We start from the raw sequence: 27,148 nt of genomic DNA on the forward strand, positions 1-27,148 counted from the left end.
ATTCTTCGTTGGATTATCATTACCATAGCCATATATTTAAATAATTTTTAAGATAACTTGGTATTCAAGTTGACGTGTATGTATTTTGAATCAAAAACGTTCTCGCTAAAATCGGATCACAAATAACTCCGAGCAGTCCTAAGCTTTCTTATCTTGGAAAATCGCCAACATGAATACGTGCACTTTTTCGTTCATCGGACGAGCAACAAGCTAGCCGCGCGACGTACTCAGTTGTCTGCATTGCATTCACCAGATAAAACGTGCAGAAGTAGGCTCAAGTATTACTACGCCAACTGAGTAGAGGAAGGCAGGAAGCGGGTACACAGACCTCAAGCACACGTTGGAGTGGAGGGAGGAGAAGTGTCCCGTGTCAAATAAATCGGAACTGTGTGTTCCTTTGTAGAGTGAAGAATCATACAGGATTTTAGAAAGCGTAGCTAAATAGCAAACTAATCATATAGACAACGGTTTTTATTTTTCTCATCTTTTTTACCAAGCTATGGCCGATATCGACAAACTGAACATTGACAGTATCATTCAGCGCCTTCTGGAAGGTAAGAAGGGCGATATCTACTTGCTAGCTCTTTGAAAATGTTGCCAAACATTAAATATTTCTAGTTTGCTAGCTAGCTGTACAACTACTTTTGTCGTCTTGTTTAATGTAGCAAAATTGATAACCTTAACATCTTAACCCAGCTGCTAATGTGCCACTTAGTTAGACTAACGTTCGCGAGCTCAGTATGATACTCGCTGCTTGGTAACTCCAGCTGCCAAGCTAACGTAACGTTACTTCCATTGCTACAACCGCCAAGGTTGTGTCGACCGGCGCCGGTTAGCAACCAGCCCTGTGCAAGAAAGCCTTTGTATTCAAAATGTAAGATAACTAGACGATTACTTACTAACTCATGGGATCAATGGCAACATTTATATTGATAATCGAAATAGCTACTTTTGCGAGCTTGCGATGGATGTTGAACGTATGATGGCTACCCAATACATTTCACAGTTAGCTAGTTAGCTTGCTAGATAGGTGCAGTTCTGGAGCTAACGTTATACTTGATACAGCCTATGGTTGACACACCGTATTATTTTATTTCGTTAACGTGCGTTAGACTAGCGAAGTAGCATGTAATGTCGCTGGAAATTATCATAAGTATGACTGAGCCATCCGATTGCTGGCTAGAACTGAATTGTACAGTACAGTAAACACAGTGTTCCAGGGAGCACATTGCAACCGGGGAACGACCCAATTTCCATAACTCAGTTGTGTAACAGCATCGCAAAATGCTTTTAAAAACGCACTTTAATAGCAAACAAACTAGCAAGAACGTTAGATAGTATATAAGATGCACAATGTTAACACAATTGTTAGGTGTGGTTATGACCATAGGTTGTGACACTACATTAAGTCAGAGGCGTGGGCCCTTGGACTTACGGCTGATGAAAAAAATGCTTCCTACAGTACATGATCTTGCAGTTCGTATGTACGTGTGATTTTAACCAAACGAATTTATTTGCTAGCTAATGTTATCAATTTAAGACACGTATCTGCCATTTAGTTTGTTATTAGCTTGCTATATTTACTTTGCTTGCTAGCATTGTTTGTGGATTCTCAGTCTAAACAAATGGCATGTAGACGACATGTTACTGACTCCCAGATGGCTATCCCGGCAGTGCAAGGTGTCTGGTGAAACATGGCCCAGTTTAACTTACTTTGGCAGGCAGTTTACTTCCCTCAACCCTACTTTATATTGGTGGGAACGGAAATAATTGAAGAGACATGGGTAGCTAGCTACACAGTCGGCCAGTGAACATACCCTAAGTATTTATCAAAATAGAATATAAATGATCCAGAGTCAATGGTACAGTCTAGTACATCTAGTTACAGATGTTTAACACAAGAAAGATAGGTGTCCTAGTTGAGGTTTCTCCAATGTGTCAGTTGTCTTGCTGTGCAACTTTACCTGCCCATATACTATGGGATTCTTTTATGTAAGTACGTGTACTGAAGACCTTTTATTATTGTACCAGTTCTGAATTCCAGTTGTATTTGTGTGTACATAATTTAGGACATACTGCCAGTGTTTCACTTTTTACTTTTTCTGTCATGTGTAAAGGTTCTTTTGTGGAATGGGATGCAGGTGAGCAGTGTGTATAAACAAGTCCCCCTGTCACATATCTGTCCATTAGTGTCAGTCAAGCACTTCTGCTGCATACAAAGTTGTTTTTCTTTTAAAGTGGCCATTAGGTAACTGCGTGGAACTGTAGTGGTCCAGATGCTGAACTTGTTACCAGAACTTGATAAGCTTGAATCGTAGACACAATAGAGCAGTTACAGCTTTTAGCCATGAGTCATCTTATAAAGACGCAGCCAACCTCTGTCGTTACGAGTGTGACACATTTCCTTTGTAGGCTGATTCACACAGGGAAATGATCCACAGCTGGGAGGAGAGGCAGTTATAGTGGGACAGTTCTGCTGACATGTCAGTTTTTATGCCTCTGCGATGGCACAGCCGTGGCCGGAGGAATTATGTTTTCAGGTTGTCCTTCCGTCCGTCCGTCTGTCCGTCCCGATTCTCGTGAACGCGATATCTCAGGAACGCCTTGAGGGAATTTCTTCAAATTTGGCATAAACGTCCACTTGGACTCAAGGATGAACTGATTAGATTTTGGTGGTCAAACGTCAAGGTCACTGTGAGTCACTGCGTGTCGAAGTGTCCCTGAGCAAGACACCTAACCCCTAACTGCTCTGGTGAATGCGAGGCATCAATTGTAAAGCGCTTTGGATAAAAGCGTTATATAAATGCAGTCCATTTACCATATTAAGAAAAGTATCAAAATATTTCTGTGAATTATCTGAGTTATGTTGTAGTTCTGTTTAATATGTCTAAAACAGTTAAACCGTACTCATCCCTGGTGTACAAGAGCCTTTGTATGTACATTTTGTTGATCAGCAGTAATTGAAGAAATACACTGTTTGGCCAGGCAACATTTCTCACACTGTTGTCGCTGAAGTGCATATGGGTCATAATCTCTTATCTTCTGTACAGCACATGCGTCAAGTGTTCCCAATGCACTCACTTACGTAACCGTGGCCTGCTTAAAATGGCCCCTTTCTTGAAGGTGATGAAGTTGGAATCATAGTGGCACTTATTTTTAACGTGACCTTCATGAACCTTATTTTTTATCTATTGTAAGGGTGCAGTCACTGCTTTCTGTCATGGACCTGTATGAAATTTTCAAGTCCTGTTGATGAGGTTTACAAAAACAGGCAAGCCAGGCGTTGGATGGTGTCTGTGAAGTCCTTATTCTCAGTGGTGTATGTGTTCTTCACATCCCTCAACCTGATCTTTGGCTTCTCACACTGGCTACTGCAACAATGCATATTGTTTTGAGAAGAAACAGGTCTGAGTTCTTTTTTTATTTTTTAAAGAAGCACTACATCCTTGAAACCAAAATATTTGTGATGGGTAATTCATCTGAATTTTCCTGAAAAGGATTCCTGGCATAACAAAGCAAGTTCCATTTAATTGCTACTGCATCGTACTCTTGTGTAGCATAAGATAAATGTAAGACTTGGAACAATATGCAGGACTGTGGATCTCAACAGGAAGTTCAGCAGGTACATATGGGTGTGATATTCAGGTGTCCACATACTTGGAAATGTAGTGTATCTTCTTTTCTGTTTGGGTTCTTTTTAAGCTCGGAGTTTGCCCTTTTCAAAATTCTAAATCCATTCAGTTTCCACATAATAAGCAGTTGTTTTATTTTCAGCAAATAAAATGAAGATACAGCGTATAAATAACACACTAAATTGATTGGCCGTTTATTGTGCTGTGAGGAAGAATGAATGGAGGGATTGGAAGTGAGTGGTGACTGAGCATCCCTGTGTCTAATCAAATAAGGCTTTCTTTATTAAGGCATGGGGACAGCTGTTCTCTAAATTCGTAGTTCTACTTTTGGCACAGAATCCTCATGCTGCCATTCCTTAATATAACTCCTTTAGTCAGTATTATTTTTTTCTGAAAACAGAAAATGTAGGCTAGTTGCTATTCATGTGCACACTCTGAACCAGCTGCTGTCTTTGCTGACCACTGCCACTGATCTTTGTTGGGTGTAACACTAATTCAGTATATCCAGAAGGAGTTGAATGCTCAATGTTTTGCTCACTCTTTGTCCATTGGAGTTACTATGTAGTAATATGGGTTTTTTTCCATGGAAAGCAGGTTCCACTTTCATACTGTGCACTCCCTATTGTTCCTTGTTCCCTGTACCACAGTACACTATGCCTTATCACATCACAGTGATGTCTACAGGTTTTTTTGGTTTGTGGATTAAATTTTTTATTTATTTTTTATAAATTATTATTATTATTTTTTGTAAGGAAACATTTTTAGTGATAAAATGGACTGGCTGTTCAACACGGACTAAAAGTAACTAGGATATTTTTATTTTTTAAATTAATCCATTTTTTTCAGTAATGGTACAATTTGGCCATTTCTGCACAGAGTGTACTGTGCTAAGTTGTGTTTTAGCTAATTTTCTTGTTTTCTGTCAGAAGCTCATATTGCTCAACATTGCATACTTCTCTGTTGACTATGAGCCAGGTGGAAAATGAGGTAAGAGTAATCCTACCATGTGAAATGGCTTCTTCAAGCCCCCTCCCCCCCCCCCCCCCTCTTAGTTTGGTTTTCTTGGTTTTCATTGGCCTGGCTGTATTGATGACATGTGTTCATGGGAGACACTTGTTTGGTCCAGGACAGTTGTTTTGTGAGCACCGCATTGCAGATGAGCTGAGATACATCTCCCCTTTATTCTAAACTGAAGTATGGTTCTCACACACATATGTGACTAAACTATGAGTCTGAGGCCACTACAGTAACTTAGTAGCAGGAAAGGGTCCATTGAAGTGCAGTGCCATTAAAAAGTATTTGCTCCTTCCCAATTTCTTTTAGTATTGTATATTTGTAAGACTGAATGGTTTTTGACAAAATGTAACATTAGACAAAGTTTATACAAGCATAACCTGCCACGATAAAAGGAAATTCCAGAAGATATGAGGCGAAAAAAGCTGTTGAAATATATCAGCCTGGAAAGGGTTACAAAGCAATCTCTAAGGCTCTGGGACTCCACCGAACCTGGGTGAGAGCCATTATCTCCAAATGGAAAATACTTGGATCAATGAATAAACAGTGAATCTCCCAAGAGTGGCCATCCTGCCTAAATGTCACAGCAACAACTCATCCATGAAGTCACAAAATATTCCAGAAGAACATACAAATAACTGTAGGCCTCTAGCCTCAGCTAAGGTCTGTGTTTCTGTTTCCACAATAAGAAAGATCCTTGGCAAAATTGGGATTCATGGGTGAGCAGCAAGGCGAAAACCACTGCTAACCAAGAGAAACATCGATGCACATCTTACATTTGCAAAAAAACGCACCTGGATGATCCCCTGGCCTTTTGGATGTTCTATAGACAGATGAGTCAAAAGTGGAACTTGTGGGATGACACGGGTCCCATTATGTCTGGTGTAAAGCAAATGCAGCATTTCACAGTGAGAACCTCATACCAAAAGTGAAATGTAGTGGTGGTAGTGTGCTGGTGTGGGGATGTTTTGCTGCGTCAGAACCTGAACAACTTGCCATTGTAGAAGGAACCATGAATTCTGTGCTGTACCACAAAATTCTTAAGGAGAATGTCGAGGCATCTGTCTGTGGGCTGAAGCTGAAGAATAATTGGGTTTTGCAACAAGACAGTGACCCAAAGCACAAAAGCAAGTCCACATCTGAATGGCTAAAAACAAACTAGAGTGGCCTAGTAATGTGCTGATTTGAACCAAATAGAGGTGCTGTGGCATGACCTGAAACAAGCAGTCCATGTTTGAAAACCTATTAAGTTGTCTGAATTAAAGCAGTAAGGCAAAGAAGAGTTGGATATAATTTCTCCACAGCAATGTAAAAAACTGACAAAATTATAGGAATCGTTTGGTTGCAGTTATTGATGCTAAAGGTGGTGCAACCGGTTATGAAGTTTAAGGGGGAAATTACATTTTCACATGGGTCATATGGGTGTTAGATAACTTTTTTCATTGAATAAACAGTAGTTTTAAAAATGTGTTTTGCATTTTCTCAGGTTCCCTTGTTTTAATTTTACATTATGTGTAAAAATCTGAAACCATTCAGTGTGACAAATATTCAGTAACAGAGGAAATCAGGAAGGGGCAAATACTTTTTCATGCCACTGTACGAGTGGGAACTTGACTGGAAGACAGAATATTTTGTTGATTACTTTTTTAATGAGTCATTAGAAGCCCATAATGTCCTGGCAGGTCTGTGTGGCACCAGTTGAGTACTTCTGAAAGGTGCGCTTTGGAATTCCATGCTCAAAAGAATTCCAGCGATTGAAACGCCCTTCGACTCACCTGTCTCAACTAGAGCCTTGTGCAACTCACAGTCCCATCTCTGTCATTTTCTACACAGGAAGTTACTTCACTTGTCGTATTACTTTTGATTGCTTTTACCGGAGTTGCATGCCCGCGTTCGTACCAGAGCCAGATATGTTAGCCAAATTTGGGTGAAATTAAGGGAGAGTATTGTAATATGTTGCTGAAATAAATGTACTGTATATACTAGGGGTGCTCAATCTGGAAACTCAGGGGCTGGTATCACAAATCCCGTATTTGGCTGGTAATATTGCCTAATGCTGATAAGCCCCTGTTTTACATTACCACTCAAATACAAAGTTTATCAAGTTTCAACATTCATGGAAGCAGATGAGCACAGACAGCATTTTATTATGAAGGAAAAGTGTAACATTTTCTTTGTATAACAGTACTTTAACTTTGTTACTTTGTTATTCAGCAGAGAGTGCGAGTCTGGAGAGCTATTGAGTCTGTATAGCTTTGCTTGTGAGTTTGACAATGATAGGCAGTTAAGTGATGAGTGATTAGGCTACTTTTTGAGCATGGCATTTTCACTTATTTTACAGGAAGTTGGCAGTTTGTTAACCTTCATTGTGGAGATTGGCAAGGTGTGTTGCATGCATGAAAATGCAGTCATTGTTTACCCTGAACAGGTGTGTCCTGTGTGCTGTAAACTTTTCCAAATTTAAAGCTCTGCATTGTTTAGCTTAGCTCAGCACAAAGGCAGTTGAACATTATAGCCGGAAAAGTCAGGCAACAGTCTGTATAGGAGACATTTTTGGTATCAAAATTTGCAGTTAAAAGGCTGTGTGCCTTTCAGATGCTAGCTTGACTTTAAACTATTTTTTAAGTTTATTCTTATTATCTCTGTGTGGCATTCTTTTTATCCTGGATTATATTTACTCGCCTGGTGCAAAGAAGAAAAATGAATAATGCATCTAGGCATGCATGTATACGTCCATATAGAAAATTAAACGCACACAATGGCACCGTACTAAAACAGCTGTGCATTTTGGTTGATAACGCAGCTCACATTACTTCTGCGCTATTCAGCATCAGTGCAGTGGTAATTAGAGGCCCTTTTAAAAATAGAGGGTACTTCAGATGAAAAGCTTGTCTTAAAGCCGCCATCTAGCTTATGACTTGTACAGGCGCGGGCAGTGCAATTAACTTTTAAATAGGACTGTGGTGGGAGGAAGGCTCCGCTGAGGAAGACATACAAGCTGGAGGTAAAGCAGAGGTGTGCCAGAACAGCACTTTCTCAGGGCAGTTCCCTCTCCGCTTGGTGTTCTGATTTGGAAGGAATTGCGCACTAGTCTCCTGTGTAATGAAATGTAATGAGAAAGGGCCGTCTTCAGTTTGGCAGGGAATTTTAATGTCAATATCCCAATACAACATCACCTTTGCCTTATCTCTGATTGCCTGGGAACTGATGCAACTCTGCTACAGTATCCTCGGTCATAAGGCGTATGAGTTTAAAGACCATACTGAAATAATCAACTAATGTGGATGCCTGTTTCGGGTAGGTTTCTGCACATAGACATAACCATGCCCCTCTATAGCTGGTGACTCTGGTGTCACGTCTCTGCTCCGAAAAGTGATCATCACTTCTCTTCTTATTCCTCATCAACCATCAATTGCCACAAGTTCTGAAGCCTTCGTTAACTAGGAACATTAGAGGTCGAGTTATAATTCTAGAATTAGGTCACTCTGGCCTATTAATAGGAAATAACGCAAACCCTTAGTTTTTCAGAAGCGCTAACCTACTTCAGCACAGTATGAGAGCCCTGGGTATGGAGGAAGGTTCAGTATTAGCATGCGGAGGGACACTGGTGATGTCATTCAGGTGGTGTAACTCTGGGTGCGTCAGCAGTGGAACTTAATGTCAACATCAGAGTTTGATTATTCATCCTTTGTGGGGCTTTAGTCTGTTTGCAGTAAAGCGCATAAACTTACTTCTGAATTGGGGTGGTTGTGCTCAGAAGGCTGGACTCCAGTATTGTCGAGGTGCTGTAAGGTACCTGTTGGCCTACTGGTAGCACTGCAGGTATTCAGAGAGAGGACATAGTGGAGGATTGTGCCCAAGTTGCATGGTTGGTGATTTCACTTCCTTGTGGTCTAGAGATTGAAGTGTTGTCAGTAAATAGTGTTATGCCATGGAGAACTTTCTTTTGGTTTATATAAGTCAGTAACTGCCCAGTGATTTCTGGTATCCATGAATGCTTCACTCACATGTGGGGGACCTGGTTGCCAGTACTTGGGCCGTACAGCTGAGCTGGCTGAAGGTTTGATCCCACCTCTGGCCCCCCCGGTGGTGGAGGAGGCACGGTGGGTGTTGAAGGCGATGGCTGACGGGCTGCTGGACGTCTCGTCCTGCTTTGAGACGCTGGCTTCTAACTGTGTGGCAAAGGGACATGACGTGCCACAATCTCGTAATGAGTCCTGCACTTACTCATCTATGGCCTCCAGAACAGACAGAGCAGTGACAGTGGCCCACAAATACTCCTGGACAAATAATTATTTCCAACGAGGAGAGAATGTGTACGAAACGAAAAGTTTTTCATAAAGATAACGGGTCTGACCGTCTTTCTGGTTGTGCTTTTCAGTGCGGGGATCCAAGCCTGGGAAGAATGTCCAGCTCCAGGAGAACGAGATCAGAGGCCTGTGCCTCAAGTCCCGAGAGATCTTCCTCAGCCAGCCCATCCTGCTGGAGCTGGAGGCCCCTCTCAAGATCTGCGGTGGGCAAACGGCACAGTGTTTCAGCCTGGAGCAAACACGACAGACGCAGTACTGTACACAGGCTCCAGAAAGCCTCGGAGCTCGGATCGGGTCGAGCGACTGTTTCTGTACCGAGTGTACAGTTACAACACAACAGCTGTCGACCTCTGGAATGCTAGCCCAAAGCCAAATCCTCTTGTGTTCCTGCCTGTTTGGGGCCTGTTACTCAAGTCTGTCCTGTTTGTTCCCTCATGTTTAATTTATTTATTTTGTAATTACGGGAACTGTTGATTTGGTTAGAGCATGCACATTGACACTCTGGTCTTTGAATTAATATACTGTGGGATTGAGCTGCCAGGTGGCTCGTCCTGTTCAAGTGTGTGGATGGACCCCATGGTCTGGTGTCAACTCCTGACCATGTCAGCTGGCTGACTAATACCGTTGGGTATTTCAAACTGGCAGAAAAACAAAAATGTTGAAAACTGGTTTAAAAAGGCTAACAAAAAAAAAAGCTAATCCCCATTTTTTTTTCCCGCAGGTGACATCCACGGCCAGTACTATGACCTCCTGAGACTGTTTGAGTATGGAGGGTACCCACCGGAGAGCAACTACCTGTTTCTGGGGGACTATGTGGACAGAGGGAAGCAGTCTTTGGAGACCATCTGCCTGCTGCTGGCCTACAAAATAAAGTACCCCGAAAACTTCTTCCTTCTGAGGGGGAACCACGAGTGCGCCTCCATCAACAGAATATACGGCTTCTATGATGAATGTGAGTCCCCCCAGCCATGGCTTATGAAGTACTGAGCGTTCCGAGTGAGCATTGTAGCGCAGCGCGTTTGCATAATGCAGTCAGAGGCCAGTGTGACGCTGAAGCTAAGAACAGTAGAGGCTGAGTATTTTTACATATTTACATATAATCATTTAAGAGGACATTAACATCAAGTCCTAGTCATGATTTCAACTTGATTGTGTTCTTGATGGATTCAGGGAATTGTAACTTTTTTTTGGGCATGTTAAATGCATTTTTTTTGTGTCCACTCTCTGTTCTGGCTGGAATATCCGTACTGTGAATTTTTGCGATTCACAATGTGATCTGATTGTCAAGTTTGATTGACTGACCGGTGTGTCCACCTGTTTTCCAGGTAAAAGGCGGTACAACATTAAGCTCTGGAAGACGTTCACAGACTGCTTTAACTGCCTGCCCATTGCTGCCATTGTGGATGAGAAAATCTTCTGTTGCCACGGAGGTAGGTGTTCCTGCACGGGTACAGCGTGACTCGGTGTAACCTGGCCTCCTTCAGGGAAGCTGAAAATGTGGTTTAAAGAGCACCTGGCTGCCTTGTTTTTAAACGATTTCCTGCTGTGAAACAAGAGTCCATGGTTTCTGTGGTTTCTTCCTTGTGTGGCCCATAGTGTAACGATTGTTTGGATCTGTTCAAAATCGAGGGAGCGCTCTTCCTCTTTCTCTCCCCCTGCAGCTGTGGCCTGAAAGATGTTGTGATAAGTCAAGAAGGTTTGTTTATAAAAGCTTGCATGTCCAGCTAAGCTGCTCAGTGGATCAGTTTGACTCATATGACTTTCTTGTAACAGTTTCAGTGTTCCTACAGACAGGAAAAACAGTTGCATAAGTGTAACCCTGGCTATATCTACGTACATCGAGGGACCTGAAAAGTTGATAATGAGGTAGCTAACTGGCATTCTTTTGTTTTGTGGATGCCTGCCTGTTTCAGAGGAGTAGTTATCCAGTAGGTTGTGAGTAGGTTGTGTGAAAGTACAGGAGAAGTAGAGCTTTTTCAGGTCACACAGGTAGTGGCTACGTTCCCATGCGGTCTTCTCTGCCACGTACCATCAGATAGCCCCCATTAAAAACCATTACTTATGCCACTTTTTTCGAATGTGTGAATTTCCCCTCGGTGCTAAACCCCTCCGGTCATCGGTGCCTTGCGATGTGCTTTCCCTCCAGGCCTGTCTCCAGACCTCCAGTCCATGGAGCAGATCCGCCGGATCATGCGCCCCACCGACGTGCCAGACCAGGGCTTGCTGTGTGACCTCCTGTGGTCCGATCCCGATAAGGACGTGCTGGGCTGGGGCGAGAACGACCGGGGGGTCTCTTTCACCTTCGGAGCCGAAGTGGTGGCCAAGTTTCTGCACAAACACGACCTGGATCTGATCTGTCGAGCCCATCAGGTAGGGGCATCTGCTTGTGCGGAGTGCAGGTAACAGTGTCATTCAGTCAGTCAGCTGGACGCTGCCCCCCATGTCCTGAATCCGGCGGATTCCCCAGATGTCTGTAAATCCATCCAAAGAAACCCTACCATAAAGCTTCAGTGGATTGTTTGAGTTCAGCATTTAAGCGCAATAAGAAACTGTATGTATGAATCAAAAGTCCCTGATCGTTACCACCTGGAGGCATAAAACCATCCCAACGCAAAGGCAAATGAATCGCTGTGGGTTTGTCCTTAGAGGGTGAAGTTACAGTGCTCTCTAAAGATAGCTGCCCCTCCAGTGGCCAAAGAATGCGGGATGAAGTGAGCTTAGCCGTGTAATGAATGTGCTGTGTTACAGTTTGTTCCCATCCCCAGAGCTGTCATATGGTGATACTTAGTGATACTTTTTTCGCCCCACAGGTTGTGGAAGATGGCTATGAATTCTTTGCCAAGAGACAACTTGTGACTTTATTCTCTGCTCCAAACTACTGCGGGGAGTTCGACAACGCAGGGGCCATGATGAGCGTGGATGAAACCCTCATGTGCTCTTTTCAGGTGCTTAACGGACCCAGTGGTTTACATCTGTAGTTTTGTTCAGTAGATCACACATGGAAAGTGGGGAGTAATACATGTTTTTTTTTTTTGTGAATAGATTCTAAAACCTGCGGAGAAGAAGAAGCCAAACGCTAGCCGGCCGGTGACACCCCCTCGGAACATGGTTACCAAACAAGCCAAGAAATGAGAGTTTGCGAAGAGCAGGCCTCACAATATTTGTTTGTTTGCTTGGGATGTTTTGTTTGTGGTTTAGTGGTCTCTCAATTTCAATGAACTGTTGGACGGCTTTCTAGCAGCCAAAACTGAGATGGCCATGAACCAAGATGGTGAAAGCAAAGCTTTTTTTGGGTTCCTTGCTGCTTGACTAAATGGCTGTTTCCACCGTAAGAACTTTTGGAGGTTTGTGCACTCTAGTACAGCCGGTCTTTTTGCCACATTGTAGAGCACACTCTGGAAGAACATTGTCCAGATTTGATGTATGCCTTGTTTGAAGCCAAGAAGGGTTTTAAACTATCACTCCTAAACACTTGTTCACACTCTCAAGATCAACAGTGGAAGCTCTTAGAGTTCATGAAATGTGAAATTAGTCACGCCCTTGAGTATGAAATGGGACTATTTTCAGAAGGATTTTAGATTAGAAAGTTGGATTTTTTCTTTCCACATGTATTTATATTTATCATCCAAAAATGAGATAAATCACATTTATTCAAGTGTTATCAATGAATTTTAAATACTTCCTGTACTACATTCTTCACACAAATAAAGCAGTTATTACCAGATTGTATATCTCTTTCTGAAATGAGTTCTTAGTGTAATTTTAGACATTATTTAAACTGACCTTTTTTACTTTCAATACAATTATGGTATGTGAGCATAACATGAACTCATTTCCTCTTGATGGGTTTGAAATACCATCACCCGAATACCTATCACTCTGAGGACTTTTTTTCTGAACTGTTTAAGAAGCATTTCTTTTCTACTTATTGAATACATTGATTCACTATCAAAGGAAAATTAAACCTGTCCAAAAGAACAAGGTGTGTGGAAAAATAAGAACTTTTTTTTTTTTTTGCATGTTCCCATAGAAGTCCAAATCTCAAGGTGCCACTTTCTTTTCAAAGCATGCCTATTTTCTGATGTAACTGTTGGTTCTCTTCAGGTTTATGTCATTTGTAACTTAATATTTCAACCGGGGTGTCATTTCACCTTCATCTCCTGTTATCACTACTCCATAAATCTTGGAAATATCTTGTAAATCTCCCCCACTTTTGAACGTTTGTATACTTGTTTAAGATTGTGAGGACAACGGAGGTTCTCCCATTTTGTTTTATTTGGAAAATAAAAAAATTGACAGATCTACGTTTTCACCTATTGCACATAAGCCTGCCTATGAGCCTGTAAATTAATGTAACCTAAGAGTCATTTGCTGAACTATAATTTCCCAATGTAGCCTACTCTGACTTGAACGACGAAACGTTTATTGTCCATTTATCTAATGACACACAATTTTACAGGCTAGTCATCTCAGAATGTGTATACTACGACCTCTTGGGGTATAAAATGGCCATACACTCCTTTGTTTTACATTTTGAAGAGCGCCATCTGTTGGCTAGAATGGAAACTATTTCAGAACGGTCAGGTTGTTCAAATATTTCAGCTTCATGTACGGTAACTTGTCCCTCCACGAGGCTTTGTATACTAGCAGAGTAGGCTGCGTCAACACTTTTTGTTAGTGCTATTATAGTAATAGTAGCTATAGTATTTTTATGTTAACAATATGCCGCTTTTCTGGCATAAATCTAACCTTTTTGGCCTCGATCTGCTGGATGGAGGATGGAGGTTGGGTATGAATGTGAAGCATCACTGACGTGGAGAAAAATACAACTTGAAAGAACATTTAATTATTCACAATGTTTTGCCAAATTTATTAGAAGGGAGACATTGAAATTGGAATTGGAGTTCTACATTTTCCGTTTTGAACCATTCTTTTAATAACCACGGAACCTGCATGCACGATTACTCTCCATAAGTACTGTAATCATTACCTTCTCAATATAGCTGTTCGTCCGACACATTAATCCACGCATGTAGATGCAGGAAATCACGAGTTCCTACGCGTTGAGATTGCAGGTGTGTATAGCCTAAATATAGCCTAGTATCACCGCCACAAGTTCTGTATTTCTACACTGCTCAACCGAGAAAACATGCTTTCAAGCTCTTCACGAAGTTTTTTGAGTCAGCATCGAGATTTTTTATGGTAAAAATGCTTCAATGAGAGCGCGAACTCGCAAAATTGTTTATACCAACAGAGAACGTGGTTCCATATACAATACCGACTTTAATGGTAAGTTTACATTGTGTACATTTTAATAAATATTGTTTGTAAATAGGCTACGCCTCTTAAATATTAATTAATAAGGTTTTCTTTCACGTCTCGATTGTGGGTTAAGGTGCAAAGCTTTACATCTGCAATTGCCTATTTATAATATAATATTTACAGTTGTAATTTAATTACTGAGAATTCATATTCATACATAGATTCCTTTTTCCTTTTTTTCTTTTTTGAATTGCGATTTCATTTTAGGCTCAGTTTCATGTAGATGGAAGAAACCTCTGCCTCCTTGTGGCTTGGAGATTGTTTAAAGCACAACATTTCCTTTATTAAAAGGTGGTTTGTTTGGGCTCAGCACTTTGATTCATGTTTAATATCGCTCCCTAGCCATGGTAATATTTATGATATAGGCTTCTTGTATCATATTGCGTTAACATTTGTCCCGTTTCCTCAAGTGATTCCAAATTGTAGCTATGATGCTTTTGTGTCTGATTTTCCCGCAATTAACCCTTTATTTACAAATGGATTTAAAACTGCAAACCCGACAGATCACACTTAAAAAACCGTGCACATGGATTGCAAAACTGGGTGTATGTATGGATAGGGAAACCGAACGTACAGATTGCAAAACTAAGTGGATTACAAAACTGAGAGTTTTAACACTAATTAATCAACGGTTCAGATGGACAGACCATTGTAAGCAGGGAGCGAAGGTTACTTTTTATCTTTCTTTGGATAATCTCATTAAAAATGGCAAGATATGACCAGCAGGACAATTTTCTTACTGGTCACTGCTGGTTAGAATACACAAGCCCCGGGGCAACGACAGAATGTTGATACACAATGTTTAACCATTTTTTTCAGTCTTTGCTTCAGCCAAATTGAAAATAGAGTGTATGTATGCTGACTGTGTATTTCTGACAAATGAGTTCCTTACTGGGTCAATATTAGCACAGTACCACCACAGAGTCTTGTGTTGCCTCTGGAGTATACCTGCTTGTCATTGGCAAGAATGAGAATGACATGAGTGACAGAGCACGTAAGGGGAACAGTCGTATTAGCTGTCTGTGAAGTAGCCTAAAACTGAGATTGCACTTTTTTGTTTTCACTAAATTGAAATTTATGTTCTTAAGTCTTCTACAATTCTGTTAAAGGCTAATCTTGTTGTTTACTCTAGATTTAACGTAGCACGTCAAAAGTTCTGTAAGTCTTTTTTTCAGGTGTTATGGAGGTATTTATGAATGCAATCTAACAGCATGAATGGCTTGGAACTTTAGATGTGCCTCAGCTGGCTGGTGTCATTGCATCTGAAGATTAGTTGGGCTGATACAGTCATTCCTCATAAATATGTTTAAATACTTTTGCATATTTTAGTTTTATTATGAGTTTTTTCACTTGTAAATCAAGTTGTTAAGATGAAATATAATGTGCAAAAAAGTCTAGTTACATTCAAGTCACTGACAGAAAATCGTGAATTCCTTTTTGCAGCAAAGTCATGAGGTTGAAATGGAACAGGCATTGCACCTGACATTTAATTTCTGTCACATTCTTCATGCCTCAGTAGGATTGGTGGATATGTATTCATTAACTGACCTCTAGCTATTTGTATTGTGCTATCGGTCCTAGCCTAAGGCAATGTCCCAGATGTATTTTTTTTTCGCACAGAGAGCTGGAGCAGTGATTTGACACCTTTTGGGCAGCAACCATGTGCCATTACCTGAAGCACTTCGCTACAGTAGGTGATGAGCAACACAGCACCACCCAGTGGTTGGATGAGGAAAAGCCTGCGTCCAATGAGGACCTAGCAGTGGTGTCAATACCACAGCATCAGGAGCCCCACAATTTCCGGGATTCCTTGCGCGGACTGTTCAGCCATGAGAAGTTCCAGGTAACATAACTGCACTAACCTTGTCCGAGGAGGAAAGTGATCAGAAAGAAGTATAATTTAAAGTGCCATTGCTCTACAGAACAAATGAATGTAATGGTTCAATTTCCTAATAAATTAGAATATTGTACCATAACATTCTCTGTTCTTTGAAGGCAAACTATGCAGGATTTTGTATTTGAAAATATTATAAAATAACTATGCTAAGGCATATCTATGATGCACTGGCAATTTCTATCTTTACACACTTAATCTGAATCTGTGCACCTTTTACCTCTATTTATGTGTTTGGGATGTTTCTGGGCGTGACACTTTTTTCTGTGTTGGGAGAAGTGGGCGTGGCTACAGAGCCTGTAGTTTGGGATCAGATTCCAACAAAGTTTTTGTTGCCAGTCAGCTGTTGCAGTGGCAGATGCTATGAAGCCTAGATACAGCGAAGCAGGAAGACAAGCCAACAGGGCTTGTTCAAAAACTAGTCAACCTTGGGTGACGTCAGCTGAAGTTCTCCAAGGGGATGAAAAGCGATGTGGAGTTGGCCTGTTTTCTGTTGGACCTGTTGTAACCTTACCTTTAGCTGGTTACCTTATACAGCTAGATGCTCGAGGTTAGGTAGCTTTTGTATCAAATTCTCTTCTTCCACCAAGAATCAAATTCTGTGTCTTCCCCCACAATGGGAACTGCTGTTGCTGTTTATAGTTGCAACTTACCTAGCTTGGTAAGTCACCTGCATTTATTCTAATCAGAGGAAATTAATTTGATACAGCATGCATGCTATATGGCAAACGTTACGTGTAGCCAACTTCATTAACAAAGCTAACAAAGTTGCAAGCAACTTTGAAAAGCCTACAGGCTTCATGAAAAAGTCATTCACTTTACAAGCATATTATCTCACTATGACCTATGGCCTGCTAATGTTACTTATTCTACACACAATTCCGTGTTAGTATCCCAATTCTGACTAAATGTCCGGAGGAGTATTTCAGGAAGCAGAATTACTGAGTTAGCTGGATAACTGCATGGGGTAAAATCAAACATAATAAACTCAGGGCAAAAAAATCCTACATTAGTATACCTTTAAGCAATGGCAGATTAAAACATCCTTCTTTCTCGACCAAACTTCAAATTTAACCATGAATAAGGTCTTGAAAAAAATATTTTAAAACAAAATTTGTGCTAGCTGAAGGCGTTATGCTATCATATATAAACAGATAGTGATGTCACTATAGATTAAGGATTTATGGTCATCCTAGTGTGGATGTGCCTGACTTGGTATTTTTGCCCTACCCTAGTGTAGATGTGTCCCTCTTTTGTCAGATTTTTGTGGTATGCCTGGTGATTCTGGATGTTGGGTTCGTCCTGTGTGAACTGCTCATGGACCTGTCAATCATCGAAGCAGACAACAGGCATATTGCCCCCCGGGTGAGCTTACAACCTACATCCAAAAACAACAGGTGGCCCAAGAGTTGGCACGTATTCAGAGTGAAAAATGCAACTGCAACATACATATTGGTAAATTATGTAGTTGTTTCTTACCTGAGTTTGTGTTACTGATTAGTCTTACCTGTGAGGTCTCCAGGTGTTCCACTACCTCAGCCTGTCTCTGCTGACCTTCTTCATGGTGGAACTGGCAACCAAAGTCTTTGCCTACCGGCTAGAGTTTTTCAAACACAAATTTGAAGTGTTTGATGGGGTGGTGGTCATCGTGTCCTTCGTGCTGGACATCGTGTATGCCTCCCATGAAGATGCCTTTGATGCAACAGGTCTCCTCATCCTACTCAGGCTGTGGAGGGTGGCCAGGATCATCAACGGTGAGGCCAGGCCTGAGGTTCACTGTCCTTAAATTTCCCTCAGAACTGACATATTCCAGCACACCTCTCTTCCTATGAATAAATAACATAAAAACAAGGACACAGGCACTCCTTTAGTACCTTTCATCTTGTGATTTCAAAGTGTTTTACAGCAAATGTGGAAACTCACAGCAGCATTTTTGTTATAATGCCCACCACACATTGGCTAGTTAGAGAGGGGAAGATGAGAGTACCAGGGGTTGGGAATATTGTTTCCCAGGACACCAGGAAACTCCCTTCTCTCAGTTTAACATCAAAAGATGACCTTTCTTGCAACACAGTGTCCCCATCACTGCAATAGGGCTATATGGTTGTGTTTTAAAAACATCCTATCAGGAATTGGCTCCTGAATTATTATACCATGACTAAATAAAGAATAATTCTGTGACCTCTTACATGACTTCCTGCCACAGTCTAAATGTAGACTCTTGAAGACTGCCACTCTGTTACTGCAAAATTCCTGTGCTGTGCAGTGATCTGGACTGTTGCATCTGTTCCTTCAGGGTTACTGGTTTCAGTGAAGAATCGCGCTGACCATAAAATCCAGAAGCTGAAGGAGACTAACAAACGCCTCATCATTCAGATCAATGAGCAGCAGGAACACCGCTCTAGAGTAGTGAGTCCCTGGAGATGTCAAAGAATAAGAATTTTCCCAAGGCATACTCAACCCCCCCAAACTCCCAATGTTAATAATAATGAGAAAGTGTCTGGATACTTCATTGATGGTTGCTTTTTGCTTCATTATCAGATGATGATTCTCTGCCTCTCATATTAGTAACTCACTTCCACCTGTAAGCACTGGGTTAAGTGTGAGTGTAAAGTGTGTTCATTTCTTCATAAATTTGAGGTAGTGTGGAATCTTGGCAAAGAATTAAAACTATCTTAGGAAATCAGCATCAGTAAATCGTTTTAAATGTGTCCAATTTTTCCTCTCTCCTAGGAACAAGAAAACATCAGACTGCAAACACTTTTACAACAGCATTGCATCAACTTCTGATAATCGTGGGATAAGCTAACAGAATATTTTCATCATCATCTCACCATCTCTGCCTCTGCACTATAATATTCCAATTTTAATCATATTATTTATTACCCTAATTATCAACAATCCTGCTTGTTTTGTTAAACAAAGGATTTGACACACAAGAAATAATGTTTAGCTGGTTAGTTTCACCTCTTACATAGCCTATATTAAGCCTGCCTAATCACTCAAATAACTAAACATTCAGTGCCCTATTAAAAAGCTTAATCTTAGAGACTAGTAATAACTGAATATGCAGCTGAGATTACACACTCTCAGGGTTTAAAATTAACATTCACTCCATTATTTTACAGTGTTCAAAATTTCCTGTTGACAAGAATGGGACTGGTTTCAGAGCGGTCAGACTTCATATATTTTGATTACATGTACGATAACTCTGGTCATGAGGCGTTGTATCCCAGCAGAGTACTTCAGAACCTTTTTGTTAGCGCTGTTAAAGTAAACACAGAATTTTCTGTTTAAACAATATGCCGATTTTGTGCCGCAAGCTAACCATTTTGGCCTCTATCTATGTGACAGAGGTGGGATATGAATGTCAAGCATCACTGACGTGAAGAAAGAAACAACTTTAAAGAACAGTTAATTATTCCTGGTTCAACATATTTCCCAATTTATGAGAAATAACAGACAGTGGAATTTGAGGTTTACATTTTCAGTTATAAACCTTTTTTTTAAACCTGTGACAGGGCATGCACGATTACTCTCCATAAGTACTGTAAACATTAACTGCTAAATAGCTGTTCACCTGACATAGTAATCCAAGCATATAAACTGCAGGAAATCATGAGTTCCCACACATTAAGGTTACAGGTATGTAGTCTCTAACTTCAGTATTTCTACACTGCTCAACACCCAATAAATAAAAATACTGCCAACCTCTTCACAAGGTGTTTTGTGTCAATGTCAAGATTTTTATATAGTAAAAATGTTCCAATGAGAACGCAAACTCACAAAATTGCTATACAAACTGAAAAAGTGGTTCCATCTACAATGCTGACATGTATGGTAAGTTTGGTATTATCCATATATTTTAATATCATAATGTTTGTAAATAGGTTATGCCTCTTAAATGTCACAAATAAAGTTTTCTTTCAAATCTCAATTGTGGGCTCAGGTGCAAAGCCTTAAATCTGAAACTTTTCTATAACATTTCCGTTTGTATGGAGTGTGTTCACCCGCTGTTGTCATTTGCGTTTGCGTGCTTACATAGGGTATGTTTCAGGCTTTAGGCGGGAAACCTGGCAATGCAGTTGCTGAATGTTGATTCATATTTGATCTGCAATGCCTGGTTTGACTGTTTGTTCCAAGTTTTGTGAACCAGATTTGCTGTGCTGGACAGATTCATTTGCATAGAATAATGGTGGAGTATATCTTGCGCAAATACAGAATGTACCACATCACCCGCCAGGCTTCATCCATCATGCCCTGTGCAGCCTCTATATATAGAAAAAGATTCAAATGCGTTGAGCACTGGAATTGGTGAGAACGGCCCAAACTCAGGAGCCAATTCTTGCAACAGGCCTATTGGAACTGAAGGCCAACTTCCCTGTGCAGATCATTCACACAGGTGTCCATACCAGGCTAAAGTGTTCATCTTCAGAGGCCTCTGAAGACCTCTTTTTCCTTTTAGATGCAGGAATTGTTGATAAGCCTCTTCATTGTTTTTTGACTGGCTTTGGGATCCTCTAGTTTTCTTTTGACTGGTGTGTCTGTCAGGATGGCTGTTCTGCTCTTCCCTCTGACCTGCATGCCAACTTTCCTTGGTCAACCCTTTGGGAAAGGGGACAGGTCCTTGGTAGTGGGGAAAAGACATCTCCCATTGGCAGTGTTGGGGTACAGCTCATCGGGCACAGCAGTGTTAGTGTAGCGAGGAAGCTCATCAGGCACAGCAGTGTAAGTGTAGCGAGGAAGCTCATCAGGCACAGCAGTGTTAGTGCAGGGAGTAAGCTCATCAGGCACAGCGACAACCTCAAAAGGTGGAAACTGGGCTTGTAGTGTAGTCGCACCTGTCTTGTCGAGATGGAAACAACCTGTGCCTCCTTTTGACTTGGAGATTGTTGAAGAAGGCACAACATTTCCTTTATTAAAACGTTTTGAAAGGCTCATCCCCTCTTGTTTTCTAATTGTGAGAGAAGGGCTTCAAAAAGTTGGTAAACCAGTCAGATCCAGCTTTTCACAGCTCTGCCGAGGCCTCAGGCACCAGGCATGATATTATACGCCACCGCGTACGCCACCGTAAGCTAAAAGGATAACACCCTCTCTCGGTGACAGGCCATAGTGACTGACAGCTGATTTAGACAGGTACTAGACAAGAGCCCTTTTCAAAGCTATTGAACAAAATCTGCTTTCACATATACTTTCCAACTACCTCTTGTTCCTTGTGGTCCTCAATCTCTTCCTAACTCATCTTCTGACAGTAAGTGCTAATTAACATTGAAATCTTTTGCTATACTCCTTCTGCTCTTATTATTCAGCTTTGCCTGCTTGGCTGCTTTTAGCATCACATTCTTCAAATAATTGATTTATTTCCCAAAAAAACTGTTTTACAATTATTTGCACTCCTGTGATTAGTACCTGGTGCAGCCTTCCCTGGCAAGGAAAACAGCGCTTAGTCTAACCTACAGTTTTGTTTTGACAAGACTGGAGAATTAATTATGCCATTGTTCTTAACAAGATAACAGCCCCTGGAACACCCTTAAAAAAGTATTATTCATTAAAATATTATAAAGGTTTTAAAAGAATCATTGTATTATAATAACAGTATATAGTTTTCCATGTTTCGGCACAACATATTCTCCTAGGAGCAATTCATTTTTGTCCCGTCTTAAATATCAAGAACCATATATTCTATCCTGCATGTTTTGTCATTTCCATCAAGGGTGTCAATAATTCTGGATCTGGCTGCATGTATAATGAATTGTTTAAAATGTATGTGCCTGCACTGGGGTTGCTTGTCACATGTATAAACCAACATAATTAGTCCATTATCAGTGATCCGTGTATATCATGGCAAACCGTTTGCCGTTCGAGTCTCACAAACGGCAGGGTTGTTTTCAACAATTCCTTTCTCCGTTTTTCACTTGCAAAACAGAAAATATGAAGAGACTTACGATGAGAGCCAGATGGGGAAAAGGCGGGGTTATCAGTCAAAACCTTTCGGGCATGCCAGTCATTAACATAATTTGTCTTTCAGTTACACGAGTGTAAGCGTTTACTGCTATAGTGCTATAATAACAATTTAGACTCTTGCAATAACAATCGATTAATTTGGACACCACCACCACCACTTTTATCCATTAATTATTGCATTAATTAATCTATCCGAATTCATTCGAACTTTAACACGTGGTCCTTCAAATGTTTTGACAGAATGGATGACCTCAGTTGAAGAGGACTCAGATTAAAATATTACATTTTTGTGGCAACCACATGCTCAGCCCAAGTATTAAATAATGAATGTATTTGCAGTAATCAGGTTTTTAATCACGTTTAAAAACAGTTCAAATGGCAAGACCATTGTAAGCTGGGAATGTAGGTTACTGTTTGCCTTGCTTTGGATATAATCTTATCAAAAATGGCAAGATATGGCAGGCGGGGAAATTTCCTTACCAGTCATATCTGCTAGTCAAATACACACCACCATGGCAACTACAGAATGTAGATACATGGTGTTTAGCTACTGCTTTTATTCTTCGCTTTCATCAGACGGAAAATATACAGAGTATTCATGTTGCCTGTGAAGTTCTGACAAATGGGTTCCAAACTGACGGCCTGGGTCAATATTAACACAGCAGGCTTTGTGTAGAGCTCTGCCTCTGACAGTGGCAAAAATGAGAATGACAGGAGTGCCAGAGCACATACAAGTGGAACCATCATGTAACCGCTGTCTACAAAGTAGCCTAAAACTGACATTGCACTTTTTTTGTTAGTGGAACTGTACAATTTACCTTCATAACTCTTTTACAACTCTGGCTGGTGTGTCATAACCTCTGAAGATCAGTAGGGCTGACAGTTCTTCCTCGGAAATATCTCAAATTATTAAATTATTTATGTACATTTCATAGTTTTATTATGGGTTTCTTAACTTGTAAATCATGGTCTTAAGGTGAATTATTATGCAAAAAAAATATATAATAATAATTTTGTTGCATTCAAATTTTTGACAGAAAATGGTTAATTCCTTTCTGCAGGAAAGCCAAGAGGTTGAAATGAAACAGACAGTACACCTGACATCGAATTTCCGTCATTCTTCATGACTGAGCAAGAGCCTGTGTCCAGTGAGGACTTAGTAGTGGTGTCAGTACCACAGCATCAGGAGCCCCACAATGTCCGGGATTCCTTGCGCAGACTGTTCAGCCATGACAGGTTTCAGGTAACATAACTGCACTAGCCTCATGGGAGTAGGAAAGTGATCAGAAAGAGCTACTGCTCAACAGAACTAATGAATGTAATGGTTCAATGGCCTAATAAATTATTTGAATATTGAATGTGTGCGCCCTGGGATAGATTTGCAGCCTGTCCGGGGTGTAATCCTGCCTCTAGCCCAACGTATGCTAGGCAGGGTCGCATCCCCTGTGACCCAGCCCAGGATAAGCGGGTATAAATGATGGATGGATGGATGAAATCAACTTTGGCCTACATGAGCATAATATGTAAATTCAATAATATTTTCATAATATCAAAACAACATTTCAGTAATTTTTTGTTAGATGACTAAATTCAGGGACGTCATAAATATTGTCATAAATATACAGATAGTGATGTCTTTGTAGATGAAGGACCTATGGCCATCCCAGTGTAGATGTGGTATTTTTGCCCTACCCAAGTGTAGATGTGTCCCTCTTTTGTCAGATTTTTGTGGTATGCCTGGTGATTCTGGATGTTGTGTTTGTCCTGTGTGAGCTGCTCCTGGACCTGTCAATTATCAAAGCAGATGACAGACATATTGCTCCCCAGGTGAGCTTAAAACCTACATCAGAAAACAACAGAGAGCCCAAGACTGTTCAGAGTGAAAGATTCTGTAACATACATATTGGTAAATGATCAGTTACTGATCAGTCTAACCTGTGAGGTCTCCAGGTGTTCCACTACCTCAGCCTGTCTCTGCTGACCTTCTTCATGGTGGAACTGGCAGCCAAACTTTTTGCCTACCGGCTAGAGTTTTTCAAACACAAATTTGAAGTGTTTGATGGGGTGGTGGTCATCGTGTCCTTTGTGCTGGACATCGTGTATGCCTCCCATGAAGATGCCTTCAATGCAACAGGTCTCCTCATCCTACTCAGGCTGTGGAGGGTGGCCAGGATCATCAACGGTGAGGCCAGGCCTGAGGTTCACTATCCTTAAATTTCCCTCAGAACTGACATATTCCAGCACACCTCTCTTCCTCTGAATAAATAACATAAAAACAAGGACACAGGCACATTCCTTTAGTACCTTTCATCTTGTGATTTCAAAGTGCTTTACAGCAAATGTAGAAACTCACCTCAACCACCTACCAGATTGATTCACAGCAGCCATTTTCGTTATAATGCCCACCAAATATTGGCTGAGTTAGAGAAGGGAAGATGAGAGAGCCAGGTTGGACACCAGGAAACTCCCTTCTCTTCATTTAGTCGAAAGATGGCCTTTCTTGCAACATTGTGTCCCCATCGCAGCAATAAGGCCAAATTCCTATGCTGTGCAGTAATCAAGACTGTTGTGTCTTTTTGTTCAGGGGTAATGGTTTCTGTGAAGAATCGCGCTGACCATAAAGTCCACAAGCTGAAGGAGACTAACAAACGCCTCATCATTCAGATCAATGACCAGCAGGAACACCGCTATAGAGTAGTGAGTCCCTGGAGATGTCAAATAAGATTTAATTGTCCTAAGGCAAACTCAACCCCCCAACTCACCCCACTCCCCACATACACACACACACACACACACACCTGATTTTATGATAATACTGGGAAAGATGTTTGATGTTTGCATTTTGGTACATTTACTGAGATCATTTTTTAAGTGTGTATGCACCAGTAGCAAGCCAGTTAATTTTGCCTTAAAATGTCAATGGCCTTGAACCTTGAAGATTGACAATTGTAGTAATGATGATATCGTTCCTTAATTATGTCTATAGTGTATTAACATTTTCTTTTTATATTATAAAAAAGTATAGTATATTATAGCAAAAAGATTGTATTACAATAAATCAGCATGTATTACCTTTTCTAACAATTTTTTACATTTATAACTAGCATTTCTAATGACACAAAAAGTGATAATAAACACAATTATGAATTAAGTGTGATGAATTAAGTGTAAAGTTCTCTGCTCCTCATATTAGTATTTCAATGTGAGTGTAAAGGGTGTTCACTCCTTACTAAATCTTCCTAAATCAAAGAATGAACCTTCTTAGTAAATCAGCATCAGTAAATCACTTAAATTACATCCAACTTTTCTCTCCTAGGAACAAGAAAACATCAGACTGCAAACCCTTCTACAACAGCATGACATCAACTTCTGATTATCGTGGGATTGGGTAATGGGGGATTTTCATCATCTCACCATCTCTGTCTCAGCACCATAATATTCAAATTTTAAACACATTACCATAATTATCACCAAGCCTGCTTTCCAACATAAATTGTCTCCTATAATAAACCATGGAATAAAGACTCAAAACAAAAAGTGGTTCTCATGGTCTTCAGTTCCAGTAATAGATTGATATATATTTTAGCGTTCAAATCAATAGAGATCCCACCTTTGCTTCCAACTAAGCCTCTTGTTTTTGGTGTCATGATCAAATCCCACCCATACCAGTGCCAGCTGTGGACAGTGTAACCCAGGGAGGAAGGCATTCAGTATACAGTGTTGTCCACTCTATCACTCAAAAACAACACCTCTGTTTAATTGTGTGTCTGCAATTGCCATGCACTAGCTAAACTAATGCTAAATTATTTTTAAATCAATCTATTGTTCAATCAAAATTTCAACTTGCAGTATTGGAAACGTAAAATCAAGTTGAAGTACTTGGTGCTAACGTTTCAATAAAATATATCCTGTAGCTATTGATCCAGACACAAGGGGGAGCCCAAGAATATCAATATTTCCATGACAAGCTTTTGCTGCTGTATTTTCTATAAACACAAAAATAAAACAGGCCTACATTGTTTAACCTTTAGTTTGAAGCCTTTAATACTTGCAACAGATACCAGAATAGTTCTCAAAAACAACCCCATCCTCCAAAACAAAAATCTTCTGTTTTGGGTCATGAATAGATTCTTTCTCTAGAGGAACCTTGCTGTTTCTAGCATAATAACGGTTTCAGCTATAACAACTAAAATTGTATTTTTTATTATTTGAGACTAGGGGAAAGATTTTTTTTTAAAAATCCTTCAGAAAGATGAATATACTCAAAACACCTTAAATATTGTTGAATATTGAATCAGATAGACATGAAAAATTCTCAAAAGCAACATCTGTATAAACAAACACCTGCTGTTTTGGGTCATTAATCTGTTCTAAACACACACCATGTTCTACAAATTAAGTGTGTGTACACTGACCACATAATATTTCATAAATATTGGTAAGGAACCAAAAACAAGGGTAAAGAGGATCATGACAACATGTAAAAATTGCCAAGTGACACCAATTTACCATTTTAATGCTACTATTACCATGAAATAAATAAAAAATCTCAATCCATATATTGCACTAGTTAAGCATACATAAACTATTGGCAGAATTCTCATGGAACTGTAAATAAAACAAATATGATTGCAGCCTTTCACAATGCCATTAATTATAATTAGATTTTAATGAATTAGCAGATTATCTTCAGTCCAACGGGAGTGATTTCCTAAAAGAAGCCTAGCCTGCCGAAATAATACATCTCTCTGCAAACGTAACTGAATTTCAGAATCAGTCCCAAAAAGGAACAGCCATGAGACAATGCTACTAATTTAACTTTAAAAATGTAAATCTAAATGTCCTCCCTACTACTGTGGAGAAGTAGGTCATTTGTCCATTTAGGTCATTTGTAACTAATCCTTGAGTGTCATTGTGCCTTGTATTCAAAGACCTAATTACTACAACAACTGTGCAGTACGGCTATGGATGCAGATCTCTTGCATGGAGGTTTAAGCTGTTATATGTAACAC

General features: G+C 40.3%; 3 protein-coding genes across 4 annotated transcripts; all 3 read left to right on the plus strand.

The window, feature by feature from the left end:
• The first annotated feature begins 234 nt into the window (after positions 1 to 234).
• Positions 235 to 13,257, plus strand: ppp1cc (protein phosphatase 1, catalytic subunit, gamma isozyme). 2 transcript variants are annotated; one of them, XM_035379250.1, is made up of 7 exons: positions 235 to 554; positions 9,028 to 9,159; positions 9,678 to 9,908; positions 10,282 to 10,386; positions 11,103 to 11,326; positions 11,767 to 11,901; positions 11,999 to 13,257. In XM_035379250.1, the coding sequence occupies exons 1-7, from the start codon at positions 500 to 502 to the stop codon at positions 12,086 to 12,088; spliced, it is 972 nt and encodes a 323-aa protein (XP_035235141.1). In that variant the 5' UTR covers positions 235 to 499; the 3' UTR covers positions 12,089 to 13,257. The 2 variants fall into 2 exon arrangements, with proteins under 2 accessions (XP_035235141.1, XP_035235142.1); XM_035379251.1 differs by lacking the exon at positions 235 to 554 and adding an exon at positions 2,093 to 2,141.
• A 120-nt stretch (positions 13,258 to 13,377) lies between these two features.
• Positions 13,378 to 20,109, plus strand: LOC118206479 (voltage-gated hydrogen channel 1-like). Its single transcript, XM_035379252.1, has 6 exons — positions 13,378 to 14,245; positions 15,899 to 16,121; positions 17,433 to 17,537; positions 17,695 to 17,926; positions 18,469 to 18,581; positions 18,906 to 20,109. The coding sequence occupies exons 2-6, from the start codon at positions 15,939 to 15,941 to the stop codon at positions 18,960 to 18,962; spliced, it is 690 nt and encodes a 229-aa protein (XP_035235143.1). The 5' UTR covers positions 13,378 to 14,245; positions 15,899 to 15,938; the 3' UTR covers positions 18,963 to 20,109.
• A 3,138-nt stretch (positions 20,110 to 23,247) lies between these two features.
• Positions 23,248 to 25,574, plus strand: LOC118206480 (voltage-gated hydrogen channel 1-like). The gene is made up of 5 exons (XM_035379253.1): positions 23,248 to 23,379; positions 23,859 to 23,963; positions 24,087 to 24,318; positions 24,721 to 24,833; positions 25,453 to 25,574. The coding sequence occupies exons 1-5, from the start codon at positions 23,260 to 23,262 to the stop codon at positions 25,507 to 25,509; spliced, it is 627 nt and encodes a 208-aa protein (XP_035235144.1). The 5' UTR covers positions 23,248 to 23,259; the 3' UTR covers positions 25,510 to 25,574.
• Positions 25,575 to 27,148: the final 1,574 nt, after the last annotated feature.

The sequence above is a fragment of the Anguilla anguilla genome, chromosome 10 (assembly GCF_013347855.1).
Source record: "Anguilla anguilla isolate fAngAng1 chromosome 10, fAngAng1.pri, whole genome shotgun sequence".
Taxonomy (NCBI): Eukaryota; Metazoa; Chordata; class Actinopteri; order Anguilliformes; family Anguillidae; genus Anguilla; species Anguilla anguilla.

Excerpts from the sequence above, each read along its gene's own strand:
- ppp1cc (XM_035379250.1), top strand. The coding sequence starts at position 500 with ATGGCCGATATCGACAAACTGAACATTGACAGTATCATTCAGCGCCTT. Across the intron at positions 10,387-11,102 it reads AATCTTCTGTTGCCACGGAG|GCCTGTCTCCAGACCTCCAG; the intron begins GTAGGTGTTCCT and ends CTTTCCCTCCAG. Across the intron at positions 11,902-11,998 it reads CCCTCATGTGCTCTTTTCAG|ATTCTAAAACCTGCGGAGAA; the intron begins GTGCTTAACGGA and ends TTTTGTGAATAG.
- LOC118206479 (XM_035379252.1), top strand. The coding sequence starts at position 15,939 with ATGTGCCATTACCTGAAGCACTTCGCTACAGTAGGTGATGAGCAACAC. Across the intron at positions 16,122-17,432 it reads TCAGCCATGAGAAGTTCCAG|ATTTTTGTGGTATGCCTGGT; the intron begins GTAACATAACTG and ends CTCTTTTGTCAG. Across the intron at positions 17,538-17,694 it reads ACAGGCATATTGCCCCCCGG|GTGTTCCACTACCTCAGCCT; the intron begins GTGAGCTTACAA and ends TGAGGTCTCCAG.
- LOC118206480 (XM_035379253.1), top strand. The coding sequence starts at position 23,260 with ATGACTGAGCAAGAGCCTGTGTCCAGTGAGGACTTAGTAGTGGTGTCA. Across the intron at positions 23,380-23,858 it reads TCAGCCATGACAGGTTTCAG|ATTTTTGTGGTATGCCTGGT; the intron begins GTAACATAACTG and ends CTCTTTTGTCAG. Across the intron at positions 23,964-24,086 it reads ACAGACATATTGCTCCCCAG|GTGTTCCACTACCTCAGCCT; the intron begins GTGAGCTTAAAA and ends TGAGGTCTCCAG.